This window comes from Aricia agestis, chromosome 9, assembly GCF_905147365.1.
Source record: "Aricia agestis chromosome 9, ilAriAges1.1, whole genome shotgun sequence".
NCBI classification, from domain to species: domain Eukaryota; kingdom Metazoa; phylum Arthropoda; class Insecta; order Lepidoptera; family Lycaenidae; genus Aricia; species Aricia agestis.
In genome coordinates, this window is record NC_056414.1 from 18,508,317 (window position 1) to 18,534,898 (window position 26,582).

General features: G+C 37.6%; 2 protein-coding genes across 2 annotated transcripts; one reads left to right on the forward strand and one right to left on the reverse strand.

Moving 5' to 3' along the window:
• Positions 1 to 2,119: 2,119 nt before the first annotated feature.
• On the reverse strand, positions 2,120 to 8,345 carry LOC121730730. The gene is made up of 5 exons (XM_042119871.1): positions 8,079 to 8,345; positions 4,728 to 4,862; positions 2,910 to 3,045; positions 2,713 to 2,833; positions 2,120 to 2,279 (listed from the first exon to the last, which is right to left on the reverse strand). The coding sequence occupies exons 1-5, from the start codon at positions 8,160 to 8,162 to the stop codon at positions 2,120 to 2,122; spliced, it is 636 nt and encodes a 211-aa protein (XP_041975805.1). The 5' UTR covers positions 8,163 to 8,345.
• Positions 8,346 to 20,835: 12,490 nt separating this feature from the next.
• LOC121730731 lies at positions 20,836 to 23,799 on the forward strand. Its single transcript, XM_042119872.1, has 3 exons — positions 20,836 to 20,999; positions 21,864 to 22,342; positions 22,798 to 23,799. Exons 2-3 carry the CDS (start codon positions 21,938 to 21,940, stop codon positions 23,797 to 23,799), a joined length of 1,407 nt encoding a protein of 468 aa, XP_041975806.1. The 5' UTR covers positions 20,836 to 20,999; positions 21,864 to 21,937.
• Positions 23,800 to 26,582: the final 2,783 nt, after the last annotated feature.

Sequence of the window (26,582 nt, forward strand, 5' to 3'; positions counted from 1 at the left end):
CCACGACTAAAAGTGAAGTGTGAACGATCGAGATGAATGCCGTGTAGTGTGATAACTGATATCACAGTGTATGCTCTCAGTTTGTTTTCGATATCTACTTGTAAACGAACAATCCAAGTGCAATTACTAGCACGACGTGTACGATACGAGGCGTGCACTAGAGGAAAGCTAGACGAAGTTGTAGACTTTTATTCAATATTAATTATAAATACACACACACACCACTTTGTTTCTATTCCTCACCTCACGATCGCACCGCGTACCGCGTACGTGATATTTATTAGTGTTAAGTGTATACTGACCGGTTGGCCCATGAGATTAGGTACTGTAGGCAGTAGGTACAGGGCGTTTGAAGTTCTACATCGGAGCTTCTATGGAAGTAATCCTCATTTCGCCCGTAAAGAACTATGCCAAAGGTAAAATTATATTATCTCTCGACGGACCGTATAATGTACAGCTTGGCAAAAAAGAGTGACGCGGTCACAGCAGGAACTAAAAGTTTTCATTTAAGGCGACATCACGTTTGAACATACCTGCAGAACATAATCCTACTAATATTATAAAGGCGAAAGTTTGTTTGGATGTATGGATGTTTGTTACTCTTTCACGCAAAAACTACTGAACGGATTTTAATGAAACTCTACAATAATATAGCTTATACATCAGAATAACACATAGGCTACAATTTTAACCGACTTTCAAAATGGGGGAGGTGTTATGTTCGTTTTCTTATGTTCAACGATTACTCCGCCGTTTGTTAACCGATTTTCAAAATTTTTGTTTTGGTATATAGGGTATCATCCCAATTTGGTATTATATTCACAAAAGTGGTGATCTGATGAAGGATGCATAAGTAATCGAGGGAACTCCTCAAAATTTATATGGAAACATGTGGTGACTTCGGTTTCGTGAGAAGTATTCTAAGCATATGCTACCAACAAGTAAGATTTTGCACCGAGGTATACCTGGTATGCCGTGGTTCGGAAGGTGCTGAGAGAACTCCTAATTCTTTATAGATACAAGTTTGGGAGTTTCGGCGTTGTTTTAAGAACGGAAAGCATATGCTACTATGCAAATTACATTCATCATCATCATCATCACTACCATTTTATACCATACATCGTCCCATGGTTATGACTTATGAGCCTATAATGACCCTGTTATTGGTACTTTTCATAGTCTTTTAGATCGAGACTCGAGTTTGTCAAGCGATAATTGAAAAAAAATTATAAGTACTTTATATTGCTTGAGAGTATGTTTGCTTGAACGCACTAATCTTAGGAACTACTGGTCCGATTTAAAAACTTATTTCAGTGTTAGATAGCTAATTTATCGAGTAAGACTATAGGCTATATATTATCACGCTAAGACTAATACGACCGAAGAAACTCAGGAAAATGTGGGAAAAACGGGGGAAATATTAGATTATTACGAATAAGAACTACTGGAGCAATTTTTATGGCAATATTTGGTACAGATATAGAGTAAACCAAGTGAAGGGAGTAGGGACATAAGAGCTACTTTTTATGGGAAAATGTACGGTTTCCGTAAAATTCCCAATTTACGCGGGCGAATAAAATGACATTTTCTGAAAATGATTCCTAGCTAGATCGATTTGTCGCCCCCGAAACCCCCTATTCATGAAAATCGTTGGAGCCGATTCCGAGATTCCAATTATATATATATACAAGAATTGCTCGTTTAAAGATATAAGATAAGATATCCAGTGGTGGCGCAAGACCAAAATTTTGTGTGGGCAAAATATATTTTGCGAGGCCCCCTGATGGATGATACAAGAAGATGGATTTTGTTAAAATATTTTTTGATACTCGTAAATTCTAAAAAAACGCGCTGTCCAAGGGGCGCGTTTTTTTTAGAATTTACGAGTACCTAGGACCGCGAGGCCGTGGGCGGTCGCCCACACTGCCCACGCCTTACGCCGCCTCTCATAATATTCTAAATATAAGTAAGTAATTTTCTTAATTATAATAATTATTGTGTATTACAAAAATAAAATTGTTTCTTGGACAAAATATGTTTTATATGTATATTATATAATTTTAATGACATTAGCCAGATATACATAATAGTTATCCGCTTGAATCGAATCATGTTCGTGTCACAGACTCACAGGTGGTCCGCTAGTCGGTATAGTGTCTGTCGTGCGACACTCGGCACGCTCCTCGTCCGTTCTGGGTCGGAGTATAATTTGGACTCGTTCGTTTGTAAGACTTTCATCGTCCTGGGCGTCGTCTGCCGTGCTCGAGTCTTCTGTGCTCCTGTCGGGGATCGTTTGTAACGTGTGAATATCACGTGACTGCCGGGATCCTGCCCTACGCTACCCGGGAACTTCTCCTAGCGGGTCGATCGCTATCATAATTAAATTGAGTACCTACTACGTCTACGTATACATAATGGTAAAAAAAGACGATAAAATGCAAAAATGTGCTACTAAGTATTGAAGAAAATGCGGCCATAATGGCCGCATTTTCGGTCGCGCCACGGCATTGCCTTGTGAGTGACTGGGTCGCGCGACGCAAGTCGCCGGCAGGCCACGCCCACACGTCGGCCGACTCGGTCGCTTGCATCCGTCAGCACTTCCTATTAATTCATATAAAGCAGTGGTTCGCCGATCGCGGTCTAGAGCTATTAATATGACTATTTCGTGTGGGCCGCTAGTCGCTACGCTGACGAGCCGGTCGCGATACTCACTGCGGGCGAGCGGCGGCGGCCAGCACCGCCGTGAACAGCCGCGCGCGGTGCAGCCGCATGCCCGCCGGCACCTCCCGCGCGCTCGCCGAACTCGCCGCCTCGACCGCCTCGACCGCCGACTCTACATACATATTATCATAATAATAATTATTCTAAAGCACACTCTGCAGCGGCTACATTAAACGCGTAGTGCTCACCGACGCCGGGCAGCGGAGTGTGGTCCTCGCGCGCGAGCTGCAGCAGCGCGAGGCGCAGGTCGGCGGGCGAGAGGTGGCGCAGCCCCGCCACGCGCCGCAGCTCCGGCCGGTGCACGCAGCGGAACGAGTTGCGGGCCTGCCGAGCGCCCGAACAAATATTTTACATGCGTACGAGTTTCCCGCTCCCGCCTGCCTGCATAAACTATCGCATTCCTTTATTTTTTTAAATAGTGTTTTACAAAATGTTTGATGATGCGACCCCCGCGGTGCGGAAAAATATTTCATGAGCTCCCTTTTTCATTTTAAGCTATTGCAAGCTTTTATCGCGGGCTTTGAGTGCGGCGACCCAATCGTGAAGAAAGAAATTCCCTAACGAAAATAATATGGATAATATGGATTGTTTTATAAAACAATTCATATTTTTACTAATAATTTGTAGGACAATGTTACTCTTAAATTTATAACTAAGTACATATTTACCTATCAATGTATAAAAAATCTGCTTGTTAGGGTTCCGTTTTAGGGTTTAGTAGTCAACCAAGTTTTGATGATTACAATTTACAGAACCCTATATCGGAACCCTACCGAGCTGATTTTTTGTATATTGATAGGACAATGTTACTCTTAAATTAAGTATACGACTATTATCATATAATTTAAGAGTAACATTGTCCTACAAATAGAGCAATCAATATTTTAGGACCATCAAGTCAAAGTATGAAATTTATAGTCCAAACAGTATAGTAAGACACAACTCACAAAAAACGGTTTTTTGCACTTTTTTGTAAATATTTCATGTCTTTGCTATTTGTATTTATTACCATAATGTGGAATACAAAATTCTCTACAACTTTTGTAAAAAAAAAATACGGTTAACCGTTTCCGATAGAGGGCCGAGAGCGCGCGGTCAAAGTATCACTTCTGAACCGGTGCCTCTGGTCGAAAACGCGTCATATTCAATGTGTCGCGACACCGGTGTCCGATCCTTTAATGTAGTGATGTATAGCATATTTAAGGGCGAGGCCGCCAATTTTTGCTGATTTTGCAATAATTTTTCTCCGCCCTTTGTATTTTAAAAAGTATTGTGTTTATCTTATGCTCGAAAACTGATTCTAACGAAGAAAACAAAGTAGGTACTCAAGCATGCATTAGAATTATTTGAGTTCCAAAAATAGTCTAAAAATATATGTACAATTACGAAAAACAGCGGCACGGCGAGCCGAGCGGCGCTCTTCGTACTAGACGGCTATCCGTGCCGCCGCCACCGCTCCCGCCCCGCTGCCCGCAAAATTCGAGGCTGTGGCCTAAGGCGTAGGCGACGTGGGCGACGCGGTGGGCCTCGCGCTCCTTGGACCACGAGGTTTTTTACATAGTTTTGATACTCAAATATTCATAAATAAAAAGTTTTATGATTAAAACATTATAAAAGTTTGAGTATCAAAAAATTCTTTCTCTCAACAAATCCGTCCTCGTGCCGTGCTTCATCCATCAGGGGGCCTCGCAAGATATATTATTTTGCCCACATCACATGAAAAGGTCTTGCCCCGCCACTGTCGCGAACCTCCAGTAGTGGTACGCCACTCGCGACCCACAAGTTGAAATAGACAGTTGTAGAGCACCGCCTACATCGAGTAAGTCACGCCCGGAGTATGACTCAAACTCCCGAGTCACGAGTGTTACGACTTACGGGTGTAGTAACACATGAGGACTCCCGATCGTAGGTGGTCGAAGTTCATATTTGATACATAACAGAGTAACAGAAGCCGCGACCACGGATTAACGAATGTTTCTGTAGAGTCGTCGACGCGACGGTCGAACCTTCAGCGCTTTCTGGGTCGACGGCGTGGTGTCGCTGCAGCAGGCGGCGGCGGCGCGGGCGGCGCGGCGACGCGGCGTGGCCTCCTCGCGCACGGATATCGCCGACAACCCGCACCGGATACACTCCTCGTCTATCTGTGTGATAAAAGTGCTTAGGGCCCTGCTCTATAAAAGTCAATAGGGCCCTGTATTCCCAGAAACGGACGATTTTCATGATTTAAAAGTGACAGTAGACACAAAAATATAATAATTTAAATTCTGAAAAAATAAATATTATATATGTGTTAGTTAAGGATCTAACACAGTGGAATTTATATTCCACGAGCTTTTGCCCGCGGCTTCGCTCGCGTTAAGAAGTATTATATTCAGTCGCTCACACAGCCGCGTTCGAACAACACGCGTACGTGCGGCCGTGTACAAGTATCAGGGAAGCTAAACATTTTCCATCATGTTCGCTTGTTCGCGTTGTAATGCTGAATTTAATGATGGTGTGCTGTGTAGTGTGTGCAACCAACGCTACGATTTCTCCTGTGCAGCAATCAGTGAGGCTAGTTATCGTAAGCTAGGCAGAAACAAGGCGTCATGGAAATGCCCTACTTGTAAGAGCGCTCTAAGCATTGGCCAGGAAGTGCATAAAGAGAAGATATTGTCACCAACACCAATAACCCTTGAGAAACTACACGAACAGCTCCTTAACATAAATACTCAGCTGGCACCCCTACGTACCCTAAAAATGGACATCAAAGCAATCAAATCTGATATAAGCGATTTAAAACAATCTATTCAATTCGCACACGATACCATCAAAGGATTCACAGAAAGGCTTGAAAAGGTTGAGAGCGATGTGAGCAAGATGCAAACAATGGCCGACAATATACCCATTCTCCAAAATTAAATTGAAAAGCTTAAGAAGTCCATGAACGAAAAGGATCAGTGGCAACGCTCCAATAACGTGGAAATAAAGGGTGTACCTGCGAAGAAAGATGAAAATCTTTATGACGTATTGATACAAATCGGGAACTCCCTGGAATGTCCAATAAAAAAAGAGGATGTCTGTATGATAACCAGAATCCCCTCTTTCCAGAAAGATAACCCTAAACCAATAATCGTGTCCTTTACCAGCCGCTATATCAAACACAATCATGGTTGCAGCTATGAGAAAAAGCAAACAACACTCTCCCGATTTCTTTGGTTTCAACGGCACGAGCAAAATAGGTATATATAAATGACCATTTAACTCCATTTTACAAACAGCTGCTAACGAAAGCTAAAGCTATGCAAAAGAATACTAATTTTCAGTTTATCTGGGTAAAACACTCGAAAATATGGGCGAGGAAGTCAGCCACATCAAATGTTTTCATAATAAACTCCGAACAAGACCTCAAGAAAATATGTTGATCCCAGATTACCATCATTCCACAATATCTGATATTTTTTCGTTATTTTTATCCAAGTCAACTCAAAATCATGTACAAATCGGATTAATATATTACTTGCACCTAAGGTCACTAAGCCCTGCCTCCTTACCGCAAACTCGCCGAGTATCGCACTCTTCACGCGGAAGTCACCTGTCAGTACGTTGCAGTGGTATGCAAAAATAACACTAATTGTATGCAATCACGACTCATATTCCAAGTTCTCGACAAGAATTAAAACGGCTCATTTCTCAAGGCAACTATATTTTGTTCGGCGTGCCGTAATGGTAACATTTTATAATGTATTTTTTTTTTTTACCTACCTTGCACTAGAGACAATATTGTGATAATAATTGTTAATTTCCGTATCATTTGCACTAACAATTGTTGTAATTACTATGATAAAGTAAAGTTAACAATATCGTTTCTCAGTAATATTCAACTAATAAAAAGTACTCGACTTTGCGAGTTCCGAGCGCTAAATACGTCGTCAAGTTATTATAAATACGTTGTTAACACTTCCTCATACTATAAAAGGACAGGTTATTGTAGATTATATAATTTCAGGAGTTTAAACACTAACGATTCTCTTATCAAAATTGTTTTCTCTAACCTAGGAATATTTGGGCTGTGCATTCATGTAGTTATTTCAGCGGTAATGAAACTAATTTTGACTATTTTTAATTTGTTATTTCTGTACCTAACACTAATAATATTTTGTCAAAAAGTAAACGGTGTTACTAGTGTGCACGGTATATCATATTATGTTCTAATATTTTCGATGAATAACATAAATAAAAGGCATGAACTAATAATAATTAATGTACAGAACGCTGAATCTAGTCGTCTCATATCAGAGTGTTTTCCTCTATTGTTAATTAATCCTGAAATATATTTAGGCACCTGTATTTCACTCGGTGTTTTTATTACTTTCTGCAATTTGCAACATTATTATTACTTAATAAATAATATTACAATCAACTTACGCAATGATTTAGGAAACCTACATTATAAAATAAATATTATTAGTTATTGTCGTACCTCTTACGTTCTTATGCATGTTTTATTGATAGCAACTATTATGTACAATAATATTCTTTCTAGCGATAAATAAGCCAATCACTGTAAAGCAAAGTGCAAAAGATCGCAACTACGATTCACTACTCAATCTGAGAATATTCACTCATAATAATCTGCGACTTATTTTAATCAAACGTTACTTTTACCCTAATACCTATCCATTATTACACCGTTTACAATACTAAACTTACCTACTAATTATTATACTAATATAGCCCACTCTCTCCAATGTCTGCCTTAACCATCTACTATCAGAACGTACGGGGCCTCCGTACGAAAACAAATGAATTTAAAAAATCTACCACCATTATTCTTTGTTCGCTGTGCGGAATCTCTATCTTACCCTGTATTTTTACTATTTCGAGCATCATTGGAAACCGGTACCGTACCCAAGGTTTGGAAATCGGTTACCTCTTCTTTTAACGAAATTTCCATACTATGTCCAAATGATTTAGTATTTTCAGATAATTTTTGCACTGAATTAAAGACAAAGAATAGATCTAGGGCGTTTCGTTTTTTTGAATCGATTTTATTGATGTATAAAAAAACGACGATCAAAAAACTATGAAATAGCAGGCGCAAAGGTTCGGCTGGTACGCTTTCAGTCACACAACTGTCGTGTTGAAAATCGTCCGTTTCTGGGAATACAGGCCCTTAAACATGACTGAACACGCGTTACATACCAACAATTATCGTAAAAATCTTCGAATTATTCGAAAAGAAAAACATTTACGTAAGATAATAACTTTTCAAATTAACCGAAGTCCGGGATGCGTCTTAGCACGCGGAGCTGCAAACTTACGTGATAGGTAGATACGTTTCACACAGTTACGATACTGTGAAATCGTTGCGCTACCTGCAATTCCTTTCCCTCGCAGCAGGGCACGAGTGACGGCAGGCCCTGGAGCCAGAGGTTATCGCCGCTAGCCACGGGGTTCATGGCCAGGGCCACCTTTCCTCCCGTGCTGCTTACCATACCTCCGCCCTAGACTTTCCTCGAAGCCACCTCCAGCGGCAGCGGCGCAGGGAAACGAGAACATTTATTGTTAAAATTTAAAAACTTGTAAGTATCGGTCCATCTTTCCTTTAATTTTTTTATTTACTTCAACGTGACTTTAACTAAACTTCCTCTATGACTAAACTTCAAAAAATTATTGTAAAAAAAATACTGGTCAAAGGTACAGTACAGGCGTGGTACAGGGTGGGTGTTAGTTTTTATTATTCGTAGGTGGGTTTTGAATGTACGCTTTTATAATTCAGGGTCGTCACGTTATCGTGGACGCCGACTTCCACGATAAAACGTTGGGTACGTTATATGGGTATGGTCGTGGTATGGTCGCGAAAAATTGTACTTATAAGATTCATGACATCGTAACACACGTTACGTACATGACCATTATAAAGCTTAGTCCATAATCTATACTTCTATACTTAATATTATAAATGCGAAAGTATCTTTGTCTGTCTGTCTGTCTCGCTTTCACGCCAAAACTACTGAACCGATTGTAATGAATTTTGTACACAGATAGTCTAAAGCCTGAGAAAGGACATTAATAAGGCTACTTTTTAACTGGAAAAGAGGGTTGTAAGGGGGTGAAAATGCGTGTTCAAATTAATTTAGTTCCAAAAAATCATAACAGATGACGCTAAGAGTCGTCTACATCGCGCTATCGCTTGCTCTTACGTGTTTCTATAAGAGGTACCATCTCAAGTTACATATTTCGATTCTTTAGATTGTTTTACACGCTTTTATATAACTCATTACTCAGTACTTTATCTATGCAGTGAGTGACGTAACCTTAAATCTATCAATGATAAATTATAGTTTATCTGCTGATCCACACTCGCGCGCGACAGCACGCCGCGAACCGCGGCGCGGATCGCGGCGCCAATCGCGCCGCAAATCCCGCATACTGCCAAAATATCTACACTAATCTACACTCGCAAAGTTCGCGGCATGTCCGCAGTTGTAGTTTGCGCTCTTGAGTCATATTTTTTTAAACTAGCCTATGCTATCCCACTGCTGGGCAAAGGCCTCCCGTATTTATGTTACTTTATATTATAATTAAGTTTGCTTGGTGGAGATATGGAAAGTGAAGTGTGGTGGTTTCACCTGTGGTAGTTAAGTTATTATTCCAATCAACATTCATTTTTAGGGTTCCGTACCCAAAGGGTAAAAACGGGACCCTATTACTAAGACTTCGTTGTCTGTCCGTCTGTCTGTCTGTTTGTCTCCAGACTGTAACTCAAGAACGGTAATAGCTAGAGAGTTGAATTTTCACAGATTGTGTATATCTGTTTCCGCTATAACAACAAATACTAAAAACAAAATTAAATTAATATTTAAGGTGGGTTCCCATACAACAAACGTGTTTTATTTTTGGCCTTTTTTGCTCTATATCAATAATAGCAATAGGTAGTTACTTGAATTTTTCACACAATCCTTAGTTTTATGTGTGCTTTAATATTTAATAATAATATTAATGTTAAATAAAAAATAAGAGCGGCTCCCATACAAAAAAACACAAATTTTGGCCTAATTTTGCTCTATAATGGTACGGAACCCTTAGTGCGCGAGTCCGACTCGCACGTGGCCGATTTTTATAGTAAAACTGTGGCACCAAAAACATATTATAATACAACCATCCGTGGCTACTGCTATTCAGCGACTAAGTTATCTCTCTATATAAAATAGCTTGTCAAAAAAGAATAAACTTTATTAATAATAATTCGAGATGAAAATGTGCAAGCTGCTAATATTTATGTAAAATCTAATAAGCGTACTTTTTGAAAATTTTCCCGCGCGTCTACTCTTTCTTGACAGACTGTATATTTGACTGTACCTATATAATATAGTATTATCTGTTCACTAAACAATGCTGGCATGTCTTGTATGGCAAAAGCTCTTAAAATAAAGATTAAAAAAAAAATCCTTTGTTGCGGGACAGAAAACCGACAACTTTCGGGGAACGGGCCGCGAAGTGCGAAACAATATGCGAATCGGATCCACACTAGATCCATTTTTTGTGATCCACACTCATGCTTCGCAGAAATTAGCGCGCGAGTGTGGATGCGGCCGGGAAACCAGACGCGAAGTGCGAAAAATATGCGAATTGGATCCACACTCACGTTTCGCGGAAATTTCGCGGCGTCGCGCGCGGTTCGCGCGCGAGTGGGGATGGGGCTTATGGGTAAAGTTGTGTAATGGGGGGCTAAATAAGCTTTAAAATTTGGCATACTTAAATAAAGTTTAATTTAAAATAATGAAATATTATGTGCACGCTGCACAGCTGTTTTTGGGTATTTTGATTTAATTTAAGGGGTAGGTACTAGGGTTTTAAAAAGAAATTAACCCCAGAGACATTGTTGATACATTTAAATTGCTGAATGTCAAAAATACTACTGATCTCTGGGGAATGTCTACAAAAATTATTAAATCTGTAATTGACATCATAGTTCCTCATCTTGCAATGATTTTCAATGACTGCGTAAAGAGTGGTGTTTTTGCAGAATAATTCCTATCAACATGATCATATTCTCATGATTACCATCTATCAATGTCCTTTTCGATGAGGCCGTTAATATGAGCCCAAACATGAAACCTCCACTTTGAGTTCATACGAAGCTCGGTTCCTATAGAATCCAGGTGATGCTGCAGCAGCAGCATGTAAATATTTACTGTCTATCTACTTCTTACTGGTTGTCGCAATTAAAATGAGCCCAAACACGAAACCTCTGCTCTAAGTTGGCGAGGAGTTGGATATCCTATTGATAACCAGGTGATGCTGCAGCACCAGGTCAACTTTCCATTAATATATGTATAGTATATTGTATATTTACAAATGCCATGAACTAGAATGAAATATAAAACCCATCAAACGAATACAAGTTGCTAACGGCCTTTCATTAACCAGATAAACCCTGATTGTCCAGCACTGAGCAGGCTGATGATGATGAACTATAGCTAAGAACACTCTCGATTATGTCAGCTTTCAAACAAAAACAAACTAGATCAAAATCGGTACATCCGTTTGGATGCTACGATGCCACGGACAGATACACACACAGACAAAAGACAGACAGACACGTCAAACTTATAACACCCCTCTTTTTTGTCGGGGGTTAAAAATTAAAACATTAACATAATTTATATAAAATCACCAATGTATGAGGAGCAATGAGCAGAATTCAGGGAAATATAATACAGATTTACACCCAATTAATATCCTTATCATTTAAGTAATTATCAACCTTGTAATATGCTTTTCCGACTAGCACTCTTTTTACAATTTTTTTAAATTTTGTTTCTGGCAAGCAAACTATTTCATGGGGTATTTTATTATAAAATCTTATACAGTTGCCCATAAAAGACTTATTTGTTTTAGTTAAATGAAATTTTGGAACATGCAGTTTATTTTTATTTCTAGTGTTTCTATTACGATAATCACATTTTTGTTTAAAAAGGTCTATATTCTTTCGAGTGTACTAGGGTTGCTGAGGATTCCTCTTCCTCTTCCTCATAATGAGGAAGTTCCGCAATTTTTTGGGTTCCTCAACCGTTACCGCATCCTCATAAATAAAAATACAAAAATCCTCTTCCGCTATCGCTTCCTCAAAATTTAAGAGGAATTTATGAGGAATTTCACTGCGCATGCGCGTCGCGTATCCAATCATGGCAACCTGGCGTGTGCCAGAGCGCGATGCCGGACCGAACGGGCGAGCGAGACCTCCCTTCTCGCCACCCGCGCTGTTCCTTACTTGTTTGTTTTAATTTTATTGACATAATATATCAAGCGTTGTTTTGTTTACGCGTGTACGCAGCTACGCAGTATGCAGTGCGAATAATCTAATAATTTGATTTCTTTTATCGAAAATCGAAATGAGACCGAAGTGTAGTGCTATATCAGGGGTTCTCAGTCTTTTTTTATCCACTGCCCCCGCTTTGAGAACAAAATATGTTTTAGCGCCCCCATTGTTTCACCTACTTTCTTTTCCTAATTTAAATTAAGGGGCTTTTGCCACAAATTTGTCGGTATTATTAGCCCCCCCAGCCTCTACAAAACGCCGCCATTTTTTCTGAGTCCCACACTGCCCCTCTCTAGACCTTCAGCGCCCACAAGGGGGCGTTATCGCCCACATTAGGACGATGTACTATATGGACGTACTTCCTCTTCCGCTTCCTCATCCGCATCCTCTTCCTCAAAAAAATATCCTCTTCCTCATCCGCATCCCCTTAATTTGCGCGTGACAATTCCTCTTCCTCCTCCTCTTCCTCATAATCACTTCCTCAACAACCCTAGAGTGTACATAATTATTTCATATATATATAATGAGGGCAAAGTGATAATTTTAATTTCTTTAAATTTTTCTTTAAGTGACTCTCGACATTTCATTTGATAATTAGCACGTACTGCACGTTTTTGCAAAATAAAAATACTGTCCAAGTCGGCTGCTGAACCCCATAATAAAAACCCATAAGACATTAAACTGTGAAAATACGCAAAGTAAACAAGCCTTGCTGTATCTATATCGGTTAGTTGACGTATTTTCCTTACAGCATAAGCAGCAGCACTAAGTTTAGACGAAAGGTGTTCAATGTGACTATTCCATTGTAATTTCGAGTCCAATCGAATGCCTAAAAAAGAAGTTGAGTTAGTCTAATTAATTTTTTCACTCTCTATTATGATTTCGATTGTTTTAACATTAGGTACAGAGAATCTAACACAGTTCGTTTTTTTCGCATTAGGAGCAAGATTGTTTGCTTTGAACCACATAGCCATTTTTTTCAGAGTGTTGTTAACATGCAGAAGCTGACTATCTTTCTCAAGAAATAGGCTATCTAACACTGAAAGATTTTTTCAAATCGGATCAGTAGTTCCTGAGATTATCGCGTTGAAATAAGCCCTTTCAAATAATTTCCCCCCGTTTTTTCCACACTTTCATCTATTTCTTCGCTCCTATTAATCTTAGCGCGATAAAATATAGCCTATAGCCTTCCTCGATAAATACGCTATCTAACACTGAAATAATTTTTTAAATCGGACCAGTAGTTCCTGAGATTAGCGCGTTCAAATAAGCCCTTATAAATAATTTCCCCCCGTTTTTTCCACGCTTTCCTCTAGTTCTTCGCTCCTATTAGTCTGAGCGTGATAAAATATAGTATATAAGCTTCCTCGATAAATGGGCTATCTAAGACTGAAATAATTTTTCAAATCGGACCAGTACTTCCTGAGATAAGCACGTTCAAACAAACAAACTCTTCCGCTTCATAATATTAAGTATAGATACTTGTACTATTATCTATTCTGTGGTATAGATTACAATTTAGTAGGTAAATATTGTAATCGTTCCTATTTTTGGTATGTAAATATTTTGCAGTGAATCTTTGTATGGTAAATATTCTCGTATGGGAAATGATCTTGGTGCCTATTATGAAGGAATCGTAACACCTATACTATTACCGTTTTAAATTTGGTTCCTTTTTATCTGTCATGTAACGTCAGCCTAGTACCGCTCAAGGTCACCTCCTAAATATTGCAAATGTATTGAAATGTGTACCTAAGGTACACCTTTTTGACAAGTATTGTGGAGCATGTTTTTTGACGGAGTTAGTAAAAGGAAAAGTCCTTAGTTTTTATTATTCGTAGAATGTACATCATATATTTTTTTAGATTTATCATGCCTCTACTTTAGATGGTAGAGACGGGGGGGCACACATTTTACCACTTTGGAAGAGTCTCTCTCGCAAACTATTCAGGTTAGAAAAAATTATACTAAAAACGTGCTAAAAACATTAATATGATTTTTGAAGACCTATCCACAGATACCCCATAGGTTGTCGCATAGGTTGAATGAAAAAAAAAATTGTTCCAGTTGTACCTATGGGGACCCCTAAAATTTTTATTAATTTTTCCATTTTTGTATCAAAATCTTAATGTGGTTCACAGACTACATATTATACTTACCGAATTTCAATAGTATAGCTCTTATAGTTTCGGAGAAAAGTGGCTGTGACATACGGACGGAGAGACTGACAGACATGACGAATCTATAAGGGTTCCGTTTTTTACCATTTGACTACGGAACCCTAATAAAAACGACTGCAAAAGTTATTGAGTAATAACTAATAGTCGATCAATTAAAAATATGTATTCGGCGAAGACGTATAGAAGAACTTTTCCTCCAAATTCCTTTGAACGGAACTGAGATGATGTTTTTAGTATTGTAAAACACGTTATAAATGTACTATCAGAGAAGTTGATTCCTATGCAAATCGGGGACCTAAGTAGTTTGGCTGCGTTATGTCAAACCCAGCTGACAGATCACAATTAACATTGAATTGACATATTCGACCAAATAACGTTGGTCTGTCAATTGCATAGGAATCAACTTCCTCGATGGTACATTCATTGACCATACAAAAACAATCCAAAACTAGCGGTACTACGGAACCCTATGTTGCGCGTGGCTCGACAGACGCCATGGTAGTCATACAAATGTAGTCCACAGATTACTAGTATATGATGTAGTCAGACAGGAGTACGTAAAACGATCTCGACTGCAAGAGCAACAAACGATGACTGACGAAAACAAAATGGCGTCGTTGCGTTTCGTTGTTGCACAGTAGAAACACGATATTTCATATTTTACAATTAAATTATTATTCTTTTCAATAAATTACACGTAAATACATAAAATTTTACATTTCAAATGTATTTACAACATGATCGTAGTTTTATAAGGTTGGTAGTCAGTCAAAGTAGTGACGTAAATTCATCAAAAATGTTGATCTAATTTTGCGATTTTTAATAATTTATTTCTCGAAAACTACTAGGTTGCTTCAAAAACCGACTTCACGGAAAGACTTCTTGCATTGTGTAGTTTCTAACAAATAAATATGAAATGCCAGACCAGCGTCCCGTAAAGTACAGTTTATCCGTGTCTATCCTTACGCCATCTAGTTTAGATTTTTAAAAATAAGATTAAAAAATATAAATGAAAATGCCTCATTAAAAAAAAAAGTCTATGATCACTTTGCCTGTCCAGACCGGGACGAATTAAAAAAAATAGTCTATGATCACACAAACGTCAAACGAAATGTCAAATTTTTTCGCTTATGTCCTTTGTGTTTTTGTTCACAATGTTTTCTTTGTACTTTCGTTTTCTTTTACATTATAATTTATAATAAATAAAAGTTTGTAAAGTGGATAAGGAAATACTAAGTGGTAAAACACGGATAAATTCGTCCGTCTCTCGGGTATTGTGATGCAGGTTGGTTTTAGGTAACAAAACTATAATTGGGCTGGATTAGTAGTAACCGCAAGAACTTGCTTGGATTTTTCGCAGTTTGGATAACCGCAAATGAACTGCTCGGTTTAAAACTACACAAACACGATTGAAAGTTAAATAGAAGCTATCTGAAATGGTGCTTTAAAACTATGTTCTACATTCCAAGTCAAAGTTAAACATGAAGTTGGAAGTTGAATCACGTAAGCTGTTAAAAGTGACATTGTTTTATTAGGCAAAACAGTTTAACAAACATGAATTTTATATTTTTGCATGGCCAATGGAACGAGAATCGTTGCTGCCGGGAGCGCGTGGACGAATGTTGTTGCACTGAAGGATCCACAGTGCCTTCCAATGTTCGCGGCCTGCTACGAGCTCGCGATGTGACGAGCTAAAGCAACTTCGGAAACGTCGTTGTATCGATGAAAATAAATATTACACACAAAAGTCTCGTTATTTTCCCTTTGTTGTAGTTTTAAGCTTTGGTAGTTGACGTCAATGTCACTTTGACAGCTGTCAAAGTGACTTTGATGCCTAAGATAGGTTCCTCGGGGACCGCTAACCTAACGATTAAAATACAGACGAACCTACGAAAAAAAGTTTTCAGACCTAATTAACCATAGTTGTGTATAAATATACACAATCTCTCATAGCTTACTTTAGCTTTAACCACTAATTGAACTCTGAACAAAGTTCAATTAGTGGCTTAACCTCTTTTAACCTAACCTCTCTTAACCTTTTTTTTTTTTTTTTTTATTTTTTTTATTTTTTTTTTTTTCCGGAGGGGGAAATGCATTACGCATACCACCCAGGCGCAGGGGGCGACCCGAGCGGTTATGTGGGACTCCCGTAGCTAATGAGACCACGGTATACCCACTAAAACCCCCCCCCCCATCTTCCGCCACGCCGCATATTGACGGGGCCACAGGAACGATACACACATCTGCGACCCCGCCAGCGGCACGAAGACACCACGATGGGCGCACAACACATGCGCCCTCCTCCTCGGCCCCCACCAAGGCTGTAGCAGACGCCCCCCGAGTCTGCTACTTGGAGGCCATGTGGCAGATCAAATCTGTGGCTCTGCCACCGACCACACCTCGGCCGCAGAGGATAGGGCAAGCGGCGCACCGTAATACCTACTTGCCTCTTCCTCTGCGGCCCCACCAATGCCGTTCAAACGGAACGGCCCCGCCAGCTCGCAGGGGGGGGGGTAGGGAAAGCGGCAACCTACCACAATGCCTCCCCCCCCCGCGATCCGTCCTCGGCCGCAGAAGATAGGGCAAGCGGCGCACCGTAATACCTACTTGCCTCTTCCTCTGCGGCCCCACCTCGGTGCGCATCCGCAGCGGACTCCTCCAGTCCGCTGGGAGCGCCCTCCTCGGGCTAGGCGGCGACACCAGCCGGCCCTGGTTGCCTCTTCGCTTCACCGCGGTTGTCCAAGCCGCGGTTACTAAGCCCCACCGCCACGACAAGGCGTGCAACCATCGGGGGGACCATCGGGGGGACCTCTCTTAACCTAACCTATCTTCACCTAACCTCTCTTAACCTAACCTCTCTTAACCTAACCTCTCTTAACCTAACCTCTCTTAACCTAACCTCTCTTAACCTAACCTCTCTTAACCTAACCTCTCTTAACCTAACCTCTCTTAACCTAACCTCTCTGAACCTAACCTCTCTGAACCTAACCTCTCTTAACCTAACCTATCTTAACCTAACCTATCTTAACCTAAACTCTCTTAACCTAACCTCTCTTAACCTAACCTCTCTTAATATAACCTCTCTTCACCTAACCTCTCTTCACCTAACCTCTCTCAACCTAACCTCTCTCAACCTAACCTCTCTCAACCTAACCTCTCTCAACCTAACCTCTCTCAACCTAACCTCTCTCAACCTAACCTCTCTCAACCTAACCTCTCTGAACCTAACCTCTTTTAACCTAACCCCTCGTAATCTAACCCATTTTACCCTTACTCCTTTTAACCTAACCCATATTGACCTAAATTGCCTTTTAACCTAACACCTGTTAAGTTATAACCTCAATATAATATTATACAATTTGCATGATAAGAAAAGCTTGTCGCGTAATAATTTGAAAATAAACTAGTAGGTACCAATTTGATTGAGTAAATTGATATTTAAATATTTTTTATTTTAATAAATTTATTAAATACTGACAGATTGTTGTCTCGCGACAAGCTTTTATTATCATCCAAATTGTATAATATGAGGTTGTAACTACCTAATTAATAGTTAAATTTTTAAGTAGTTTATTTCTTTTTTTTTTAGTTAATCTCTGGCTTACTAGTGTTTGTGTTATTACTTTAAGGGAGATCGCAGACGACAGACTTTTTGTGCGATGGGGTCTGCGGCGCCCATTTAGATGTAAAATATAAGATATATAAAATTATTATATAGAAGAATAGTGGTTGCATCCCTGCAGGGATGGGTAACAACTAACAAGACAGAAGTGAAGGGAAGTCCCGGTGTTGCTAGCATTCCTGTGTTGCCAGATGACGGGACCGGAAGACGTCTTGATACTTGCGTTTTGCCCATTAAAAATGTAATAACCGTGTATGATTACTCTAAATCGCGGAATCGCGTACAGTAGATTTCTTAGTGTGATTTATTGTAGTTTGTTTTGTTTCAAGAATTTGTTAAAATATGATTTTACTTAAGTCGTACTTGATTTTGATCAATGAAAAACCGTGTCTATATTTAAGCGTCTGTCTGTTTATTTCTTTCCTTTTATTTATATTCCGTTTATTTATGCGTGACTAAAAAGTAAAATTTCACTTAACAAAAGTGACCGGGCATTTTCTAAAACCCGGCTGACTTGAGTTAACATGATACGAAACGTCACGTCACATAAACAGCATTATCTAATTATTATTATCCGTGTTTTCGCGAAATCCCTAGAATTTTCGCGATAATTCGATTGATCAAATAATCCTACGACACTATACAACTGACGCGGACGCTTGTAAAACAGTCAAATCTATTAAATGTGTAGTGGCGCGTGTTAAATAATTAAGAATAATACGATAAATACATTTATGTACTAAAACCATATTTTAAAAGGTTAGCGGAAATAATTTATTTAGAGTTACAAATTTAAATGTAAATGTAAAGAATAATAATTTTAATTAGTTTAATTAAATTTAAATCTAAAGTGACATTATTTCACTAGGCTGGTCATTTTTCTACCAGGTTTTACAAATTGTTTTTAAATATTTCCGGTATAAAATATTTCCGCTAGTCTGATTAATGTTTTAAAGTTAATTATTATTTTAATAATTTATTTAATATACGTAAAAACAAATTATTATAAAATATTTTTATATTTTACTGATATATTTACTAGTTTTTATAGTATTGTTAAAAATACTTCCGGAATAAAATATTTCCGGTAGCATACCGGAAATATTTTATCGATTCTGAAATTATTTAATATTAAGACTGTTAACTGTTAATATCCGTTTGGATAGTATAAAAACGAGTCAATAGTGAAAAAGTTTAGTTTTTGTCGAGAGACAGGAGCAACCAGAGAAATAAGATAAGTTATACTCGTGTTTCGTCCTCGAGATTAGTATAATTAGAATATGAACACACAGTAGTAGTAGCTAGTGTCTCCGCTTCAATCACTATGTTTAGAGGTTATAACTCTAAAAAAAAAAAAATATTTAAAAAAACTTACAGTTGGTCTCTGGTATATACTCTATGGTTTGCTCGCTTTTCCTGTTCCGGTGGACTCCATTTTCCTCCTTCGGCCAACGGCGTTGATTCGACTTCATAAAGTATTTAGTGCTCGTCCGCTACACTAAATTCCGCGTTCGTGCTAAAATCTGTTAAAAAAATGCCAAAAAGGCGTAACCAAGATAAATTGGATCTAGTTTTTAAAAAATTACGTAAGTTGGAAAAACATTTTAAGCGCGATCGCCATGTTGAACAGGAAGATTCTTCTAGTCAGTGTTCTAGCTCTAGTTCCAGCTCTTCATCTAAATCAGATTCTCCGATGGAAGAAACACCAGGACCATCATAAGGTATGCAGATAACTCATAATATTAATAACGTCCCTCGGGACTTCAAATTTTTTCCAGCACCCACGTGTTGCCTCGACACGTGGAAAGTTTTTCAGCATGCATAAATATAACAATATATTGGGCATAATTATGAAAGATCCGCCTTCTCGCGTCACAGACGCGAGACAGTGATTTATAACGGAGTCTTGCTATGCAGCGCTTTTTAAATGGCATGAAATACAATGGAGCACGTGGTCGGTCTACCCGACGGCAAAGGCATGCATACGCTATAGCCTTTAACCGGTTTCTCGCGTCACAACAGCTATCGCTTGAGCTGTAGGCGCGGTGTGTCCGTTAACGACGGTTTTCAGATAATAACATGCCTTTAACCGGTTTCTCGCGTCTCAACAATCTTTGCTTGTAAAGACGCGGTGATCTTCCGTTCACGACGGGTTTCAGAATATAATATGGCTATAACCGTTTTCTCACGTCACATCAGCTGCATTGGCTTGGATAGACGTGGTGATTTACGACGGTTTGTATCTTATTTCAGGTAATATGGCTAATGAGCCTAGCCAAAATGTGCTTTCCCAGACGTGTTACGCTGCTGTAGAGCCTCAATTAGAGGTTCAAATCAATTCTGATGTAAATTTGCTTCCAAGTACAAGCAATATTAATGAAACTGGTGAAAACCAGGGCACAAATGATGATTTTTCAGAAATCTTGGGCGAAGATCGTCTACTTCTGTTGCATATAGCCCAGATATCCACAAAGAAGTAGCTTCTAGATTCACCTACATAGCCACTAAAGGGCTAGATAAAGAAGCACGAAAAAATCTAGTAGAAAAGTTTCAAATACCCAATAATTCTAAATTCATAGCTGCACCAAAGCTTAATGCTGAACTAAAAGCTGCCATAATCGACACGGCTGTAAAACGTGACAAGTCTATTGAAATCAAACAATGCGAGATAGCAGCAGCTATCTCTTCGCTGGGGACTATTATCTCTAATGAAATCGAGTCGGGCTCGGATAAAGAGCTTATACAAAGTCTGATGGACATGGGTCGACTACTATGTGATATTCAATATAACCAGTCCTTATGCAGAAGAAGCCTTATTTTAGGTCATGTAAGGAAGGAATTAAGAGACCATCTTTCTTCAACTAATATAGAGGAAAACCTCTTTGGACAAAATTTTATTGAAACTATAAAAACTGCAAAGGCAGTTTCTAAATCAAGCTCTGATCTTAAACCAGAAGCACGTAGGCAATTTTTTTCAGCAAGCTCCTCAAGAGGTAATTTAAACTCCAAGGCGAGGCCCACTACTCGCAGGCAGCAGACGGGCCAAACGCCACGCCAACAACAGCCTGCTGCGGCACGGACCAGACCTGTGACACAGAGAAGGAACGGTCAACCTTACTCGAGGTCATCCAAACAAAACCGCCGTCAGTAGACGAGGTGTGTTATGCAGGTAGACTTTCTTACTTTTATAAACAGTGGAGTTTAATCACTTCTAGCAGTACTATTTTATCTTGGATAAAAGGCTACAAAATTAAATTAAATAAGTCTATACAACAAAATTTTCCTCAAAGTTCCTCCAATTTATCTATGTTAGATGTAAAGGAATTAGAAGAACATGTTAACAGTCTAATATCAATTGGTGCTGTATCACCATGTACTCCTTGTGTCGATCAATTTGTATCCCGGGTTTTTCTAGTTCCTAAACCAAATGGTAAAAAAAGATTTATTTTGAACCTAAAAGAATTTAATAAATATGTTAATAAGCAACATTTTAAATTGGAGGATATTCGAACGGTGTTAAATCTCATTACCAAAGATTCTTATCTGGCAACACTCGACTTGAAGGATGCTTATTTTTTAATTAATGTTCATCCTTCTTCTAGGAAATATCTTCGTTTCTATATTGGTCACCAACTGTATGAGTTCAATGTTTTACCATTTGGATTATGTACAGCCCCTTATATTTTCACAAAAATAATGAAGCCAATTGTGAATATCTTAAGATCTAATGGGTTACTGTCTTCAATTTATCTCGATGACTTATTACTGATTGGGGCTAGTTATGATGAATGTGCAAGAAACATAGATATAACGAAAAGGTTACTAGTGAACCTAGGGTTTATTATAAACCAAGAAAAAAGTGTTATGTATCCATCAAAGACAGTAAGATATTTAGGCTATGTTATTGACACACACAATTGGACTTTAAGTTTACCGTGTGAAAAAAGAATTAAAATTAAAAATGAACTTTTATACATTATGCAATTAAAAAGATGTAGAATAAGAAAATTTGCAAGGTTAATTGGGTTATTAGTTTCAGCATGTCCAGCCATAGAATATGGTTGGTTATATTTAAAACAGTTAGAGAGGTGTAAATATCTTAATTTAATGGAAAATAATGATTATAATGAGTACATGACATTACCTAGTTCACTTTTGCCGGATTTGAATTGGTGGCTTAGCTCCATAATGCATTCAAATAACAGTATCAAAGATGACAATAACTATTGTCTAGAAATATTCTCTGACGCCTCAACTACGGGGTGGGGTGCCAGCTGTGGAGACCAAAGGGCTAGCGGCAGATGGTCACAAGAGGAAATTCACTTTCATATAAATCAATTGGAACTTCTTGCAGCATATTTTGCCCTAAAGATATTCTCAAAAAATTACAGTAACTGTAATATTTTAATGAGGGTTGATAATACAACAGCTATTAGCTACATCAATCGTATGGGAGGTATACAATATCCTCATCTTTCAAAGGTAGCAAGGGACATTTGGCAGTGGTGTGAAGTACGTAAATTATTTGTTTTTGCTTCATATATTAAGTCCTCTGATAATATTATTGCAGATCAAGAGTCAAGAAGGACCCATCCAGATGTAGAATGGGAGTTGTCTTTACAAGGCTATGAAATATTACTAAAAAATCTTTCAGTAATACCAGTCATAGATTTATTTGCTACACAAGTAAACAAAAAGTGTGTAAAATTTGTTTCTTGGTTTAATGATCCAGATGCTTTTACAATAGATGCTTTTACATTAGATTGGTCCAAAATTGGTATTTTTTATGCGTTTCCTCCAGTAGCAATTATTCCTAAAGTATTAAGAAAAATTATTGTAGACAAGGCTGAGGGTATTGTGGTTGTTCCACTGTGGCCTACACAACCCTGGTACCCTATGTTCTTACGCTTGCTAGCTTCTAAATTAGTATATATTGATTGTAATAACTTCTATATTCCTGATTCCAGCCATCGGAACATCCACAGAAACATTACCCTGGTTGCAGGGATTTTGTCAGGACAGCGTTGTTACAACGAGAAATCCCAAGTGCTTCAGCTGATATAATTTTAGCTTCTATATCAGAAAGTACCTTAAAACAATATGATGTATGCTACAAAAAATGGTATGATTTTTGTGTTACTAATATGATAAATATGTTTGAACCTTCAGTTCCTATGATTATACAATTTCTTACCAAGATTTTTGTAGATGGTGCCCAATATGGGACTATCAATTCATATAGATCTGCTCTTTCTTTTATCATTAAAAAATTACCTGATGATGATAGGATTTCCAGGTTTTGTAAGGGTGTGTTTAAATTAAGACCGTCATTACCACGTTATACCTTTACTTGGGATGCAGGTGTCACAATTAACTATTTAGCAACATTATTTCCAAATGAAAATTTGACACTTGAACAGTTAACTAAGAAGTGTGTTACTCTGTTGGCCCTAGTCACTGCACACAGAGTGCAAACATTGTCGAAAATTAAATTAAATGAAATAGTCTATTGTAATGATAAAATAATGATTAAAATCTGTGATTTAATCAAAACTTCAAGACCAGGTATGAAACAACCATTATTATACCTACCTTATTATTGTGAACGTCCTGAGATTTGTCCTGCTAGTACATTAAGAGCTTACATAGACAGGTCTAAAGATATTATAAGACCAGAAAATTATCTTTTTGTCAGCTTTAGAAAACCATATAAAAATGTATCTCCTCAGACGCTCTCTCGTTGGATTAAAATTACATTACAGGATAGTGGGATTGACGTTTCCATATTTAAGTCTCACAGTACAAGACATGCAGCAACTTCTATGGCCAAGAAAATGGGCATTAATATAGATAATATCAGACAAGCTGCTGGATGGAGCGGCAATTCCTCTACCTTTGCTAGGTTCTATGATAGACCTATTATTGACAAAGACAACCTGGCTTTGGCAAATACGCTGTGTTCCTTATAAGGTTATATAAATAATAGTACTAAAATTATCTATTTGTTTATGTTCATTTATTACATATTATGTATTACAGTGTTGTTTTATGGTTTTATATATATTTCAAATATAAAGTATTGTACATGATTTGTGATATTTATTACTCTAAACATCTACTGTGTGTTCATATTCTAATTATACTAATCTCGAGGACGAAACACGAGTATAATTAACGATCAAACGAACTTACCTGTACGTGAAGTTCGATCGTAATTATATGAGTGTTTCGTCCGAAGAGATTAGTATATCCCACCCTCCCTAACAGGTGTAGGTACCCATAGATAAAATATCACAAATCTCTCTCAAGAAATGAAGTCGAATCAACGCCGTTGGCCGAAGGAGGAAAATGGAGTCCACCGGAACAGGAAAAGCGAGCAAACCATAGAGTATATACCAGAGACCAACTGTAAGTTTTTTTAAATATTTTTTTTTTTTTAGAGTTATAACCTCTAAACATAGTGATTGAAGCGGAGACACTAGCTACTACTACTGTGTGTTCATATTCTAATTATACTAATCTCTTCGGACGAAACACTCATATAATTACGATCGAACTTCACGTACAGGTAAGTTCGTTTGATCGTTAATATTGTACTTTACTGATATTTTCTATTAATTTAGATACTTGTTGCTGTGTTTTAAGTTTATATAATACTTATAACTTATAAATATTATAATTATAATAAAAGTAAATAAGTAATCGATTTATTTAAATGTTTGATGTTTGATTGTTATATTATTTGTGTAAAAAGTTGGAAAGAATTTAAATTTAATAAAATAATAATTTGGGTAAATTATAAGACTCTTAATGAAATAAATAATGAATTTAAGAAATTAAAATTGTTTCATTTTACTATTTTATTTTTTTTACAATTATATTTTTAATTATTTAATACGCGCAATTTTAATTTTTTTTTACTATTTAAAGAATTTCGTAGCCAATAAATCATTCCATCCCCCAAATCAGTTTTTAACCATTTTTTCTGGCAATGAAAATAATAAAATAATTATTAATTAATAATTAAGTATTGTAATATCGGTAGAATTCACAGGAAAATTTCGCCACTTTATGATAGGCCTCGGTGGTTCAACGGGTAGCGCGGCGGTCTTGTTACTAGGATAGTGGTCCGTAGCTCGGGGCGAACATGTTTTTTTCATTTTGTTTTACCTACATTTTTGTGTCTTTTCGGCTGGAAATATTATTAATTTCAAAAGTCGTTGTCGTGAACTATTTATTTTTCATTCCCTTAAAAACCCATGAAATTAAAATATTATATTTAGGCCGATTCTTGCAATTATTTTTCTCCACCCTCTGTATTTTAAAAAGTATTGTGTTTAGATAAACACAATACTTTATGTTCGAAACCTGCTTAACAAAGTACTCAAACATGCATTAGAATTATTTCAGTTCAAATAATAGTCTAAAAAAAATGTATGTCCAATTATTAAACCTAAAATATAAGTTAAGAAATATACTTATATTTTAGGTTGACGACCTCTGTTGCTCAGTTGGTGGGCTGTTGGTAGCTCAAGCTCGCGGGTTCGAATCCCGCTGACGGAACAAAAAGTTTTCAAAGTTCCTGGGTCATGGATGTGTATTATATATGTGTATCATATAATAAAAATCTTAAATATATGTATAGTATAAAAGTATTAAATATATTTCCGTTGTCTGGTACCCGTAACACAAGTCCTTCAGGTACTTACCACGGGGCCAGACTGACGTGGTGTGAAGCGTCCATAGATATTATTATTATTATTATACTATCCGCCTGTAACATAGTAAATTTCTTATAAATAATAAACTGTCCTATTAGCGCCATCTATTGACATAATTTTGAATTAAAGTTTTCTCATTGATCGATTTTTAGGAAATCACTATATGTTTTTTAATATTAAAACAATTTAAATTATATATTTAAATATTTTAAATAACAATACATTCATATTTTAATAATTCTTTTAATCAAATTTAATTTTTGAAATTCGCGCTCTTTTCTAATTCTTAGTTTTGACTTTTGACTGTTTTTAAAAAAACTTTTTGGGTATAAAATACGAGTCTGAAATGTCATCGGCCTTTTTCTAGATTTCAAAAACTAGAATGTAGTTTCTGAACATCTACTTATTTCCCAATATTGGTGAGTTTAATTTGTGTGTCTATTTAGTTTTCTTAAAGCTTCTTAATTGTGTTGAAAATTACAAGGTTTCTTTGATATATTTATGTCCTTCTGTTATTCTAAAATACTTAGCTGACTATGTGTCCGGCAAACCTTTGTTTTATAATTTAAGCCCTTTTTGGCAAGATTTATTTAATTATAATCTCTTATTTCTTTTGTAATTTAACAAAATCTAGCATATAACATGTTCCAAATTATTAATTTGCCCTGTTTTACGTAAATTTAGATATTCTTAATGTACCCACATTTTGAAATTATTAATTGTTCTTTTTACTTTCTTTTATTGTAATGGACATGCAACCCGTGGCTTCTTTTCCTAAATATTTGGACCACGTGGTTGTCTGTCCATTCCACGTGTCTGAAACTCCGGAATGGTTTTTCAGGGAACCCACACTCGGGTTGAAGATGTACCCCTTAGCTTAATAACCCGCTCAACCCCATGATCATGGAGCTATAGAAGATAATCCAGCCTTGGGTTGCGGATGGCCACCGCCCCGGGCTGCCCTACCACCTAAACACCCTGCGAACACCGGCTGCTGTACACATTTGGGACGTCCGAGCACCAGCGACCAC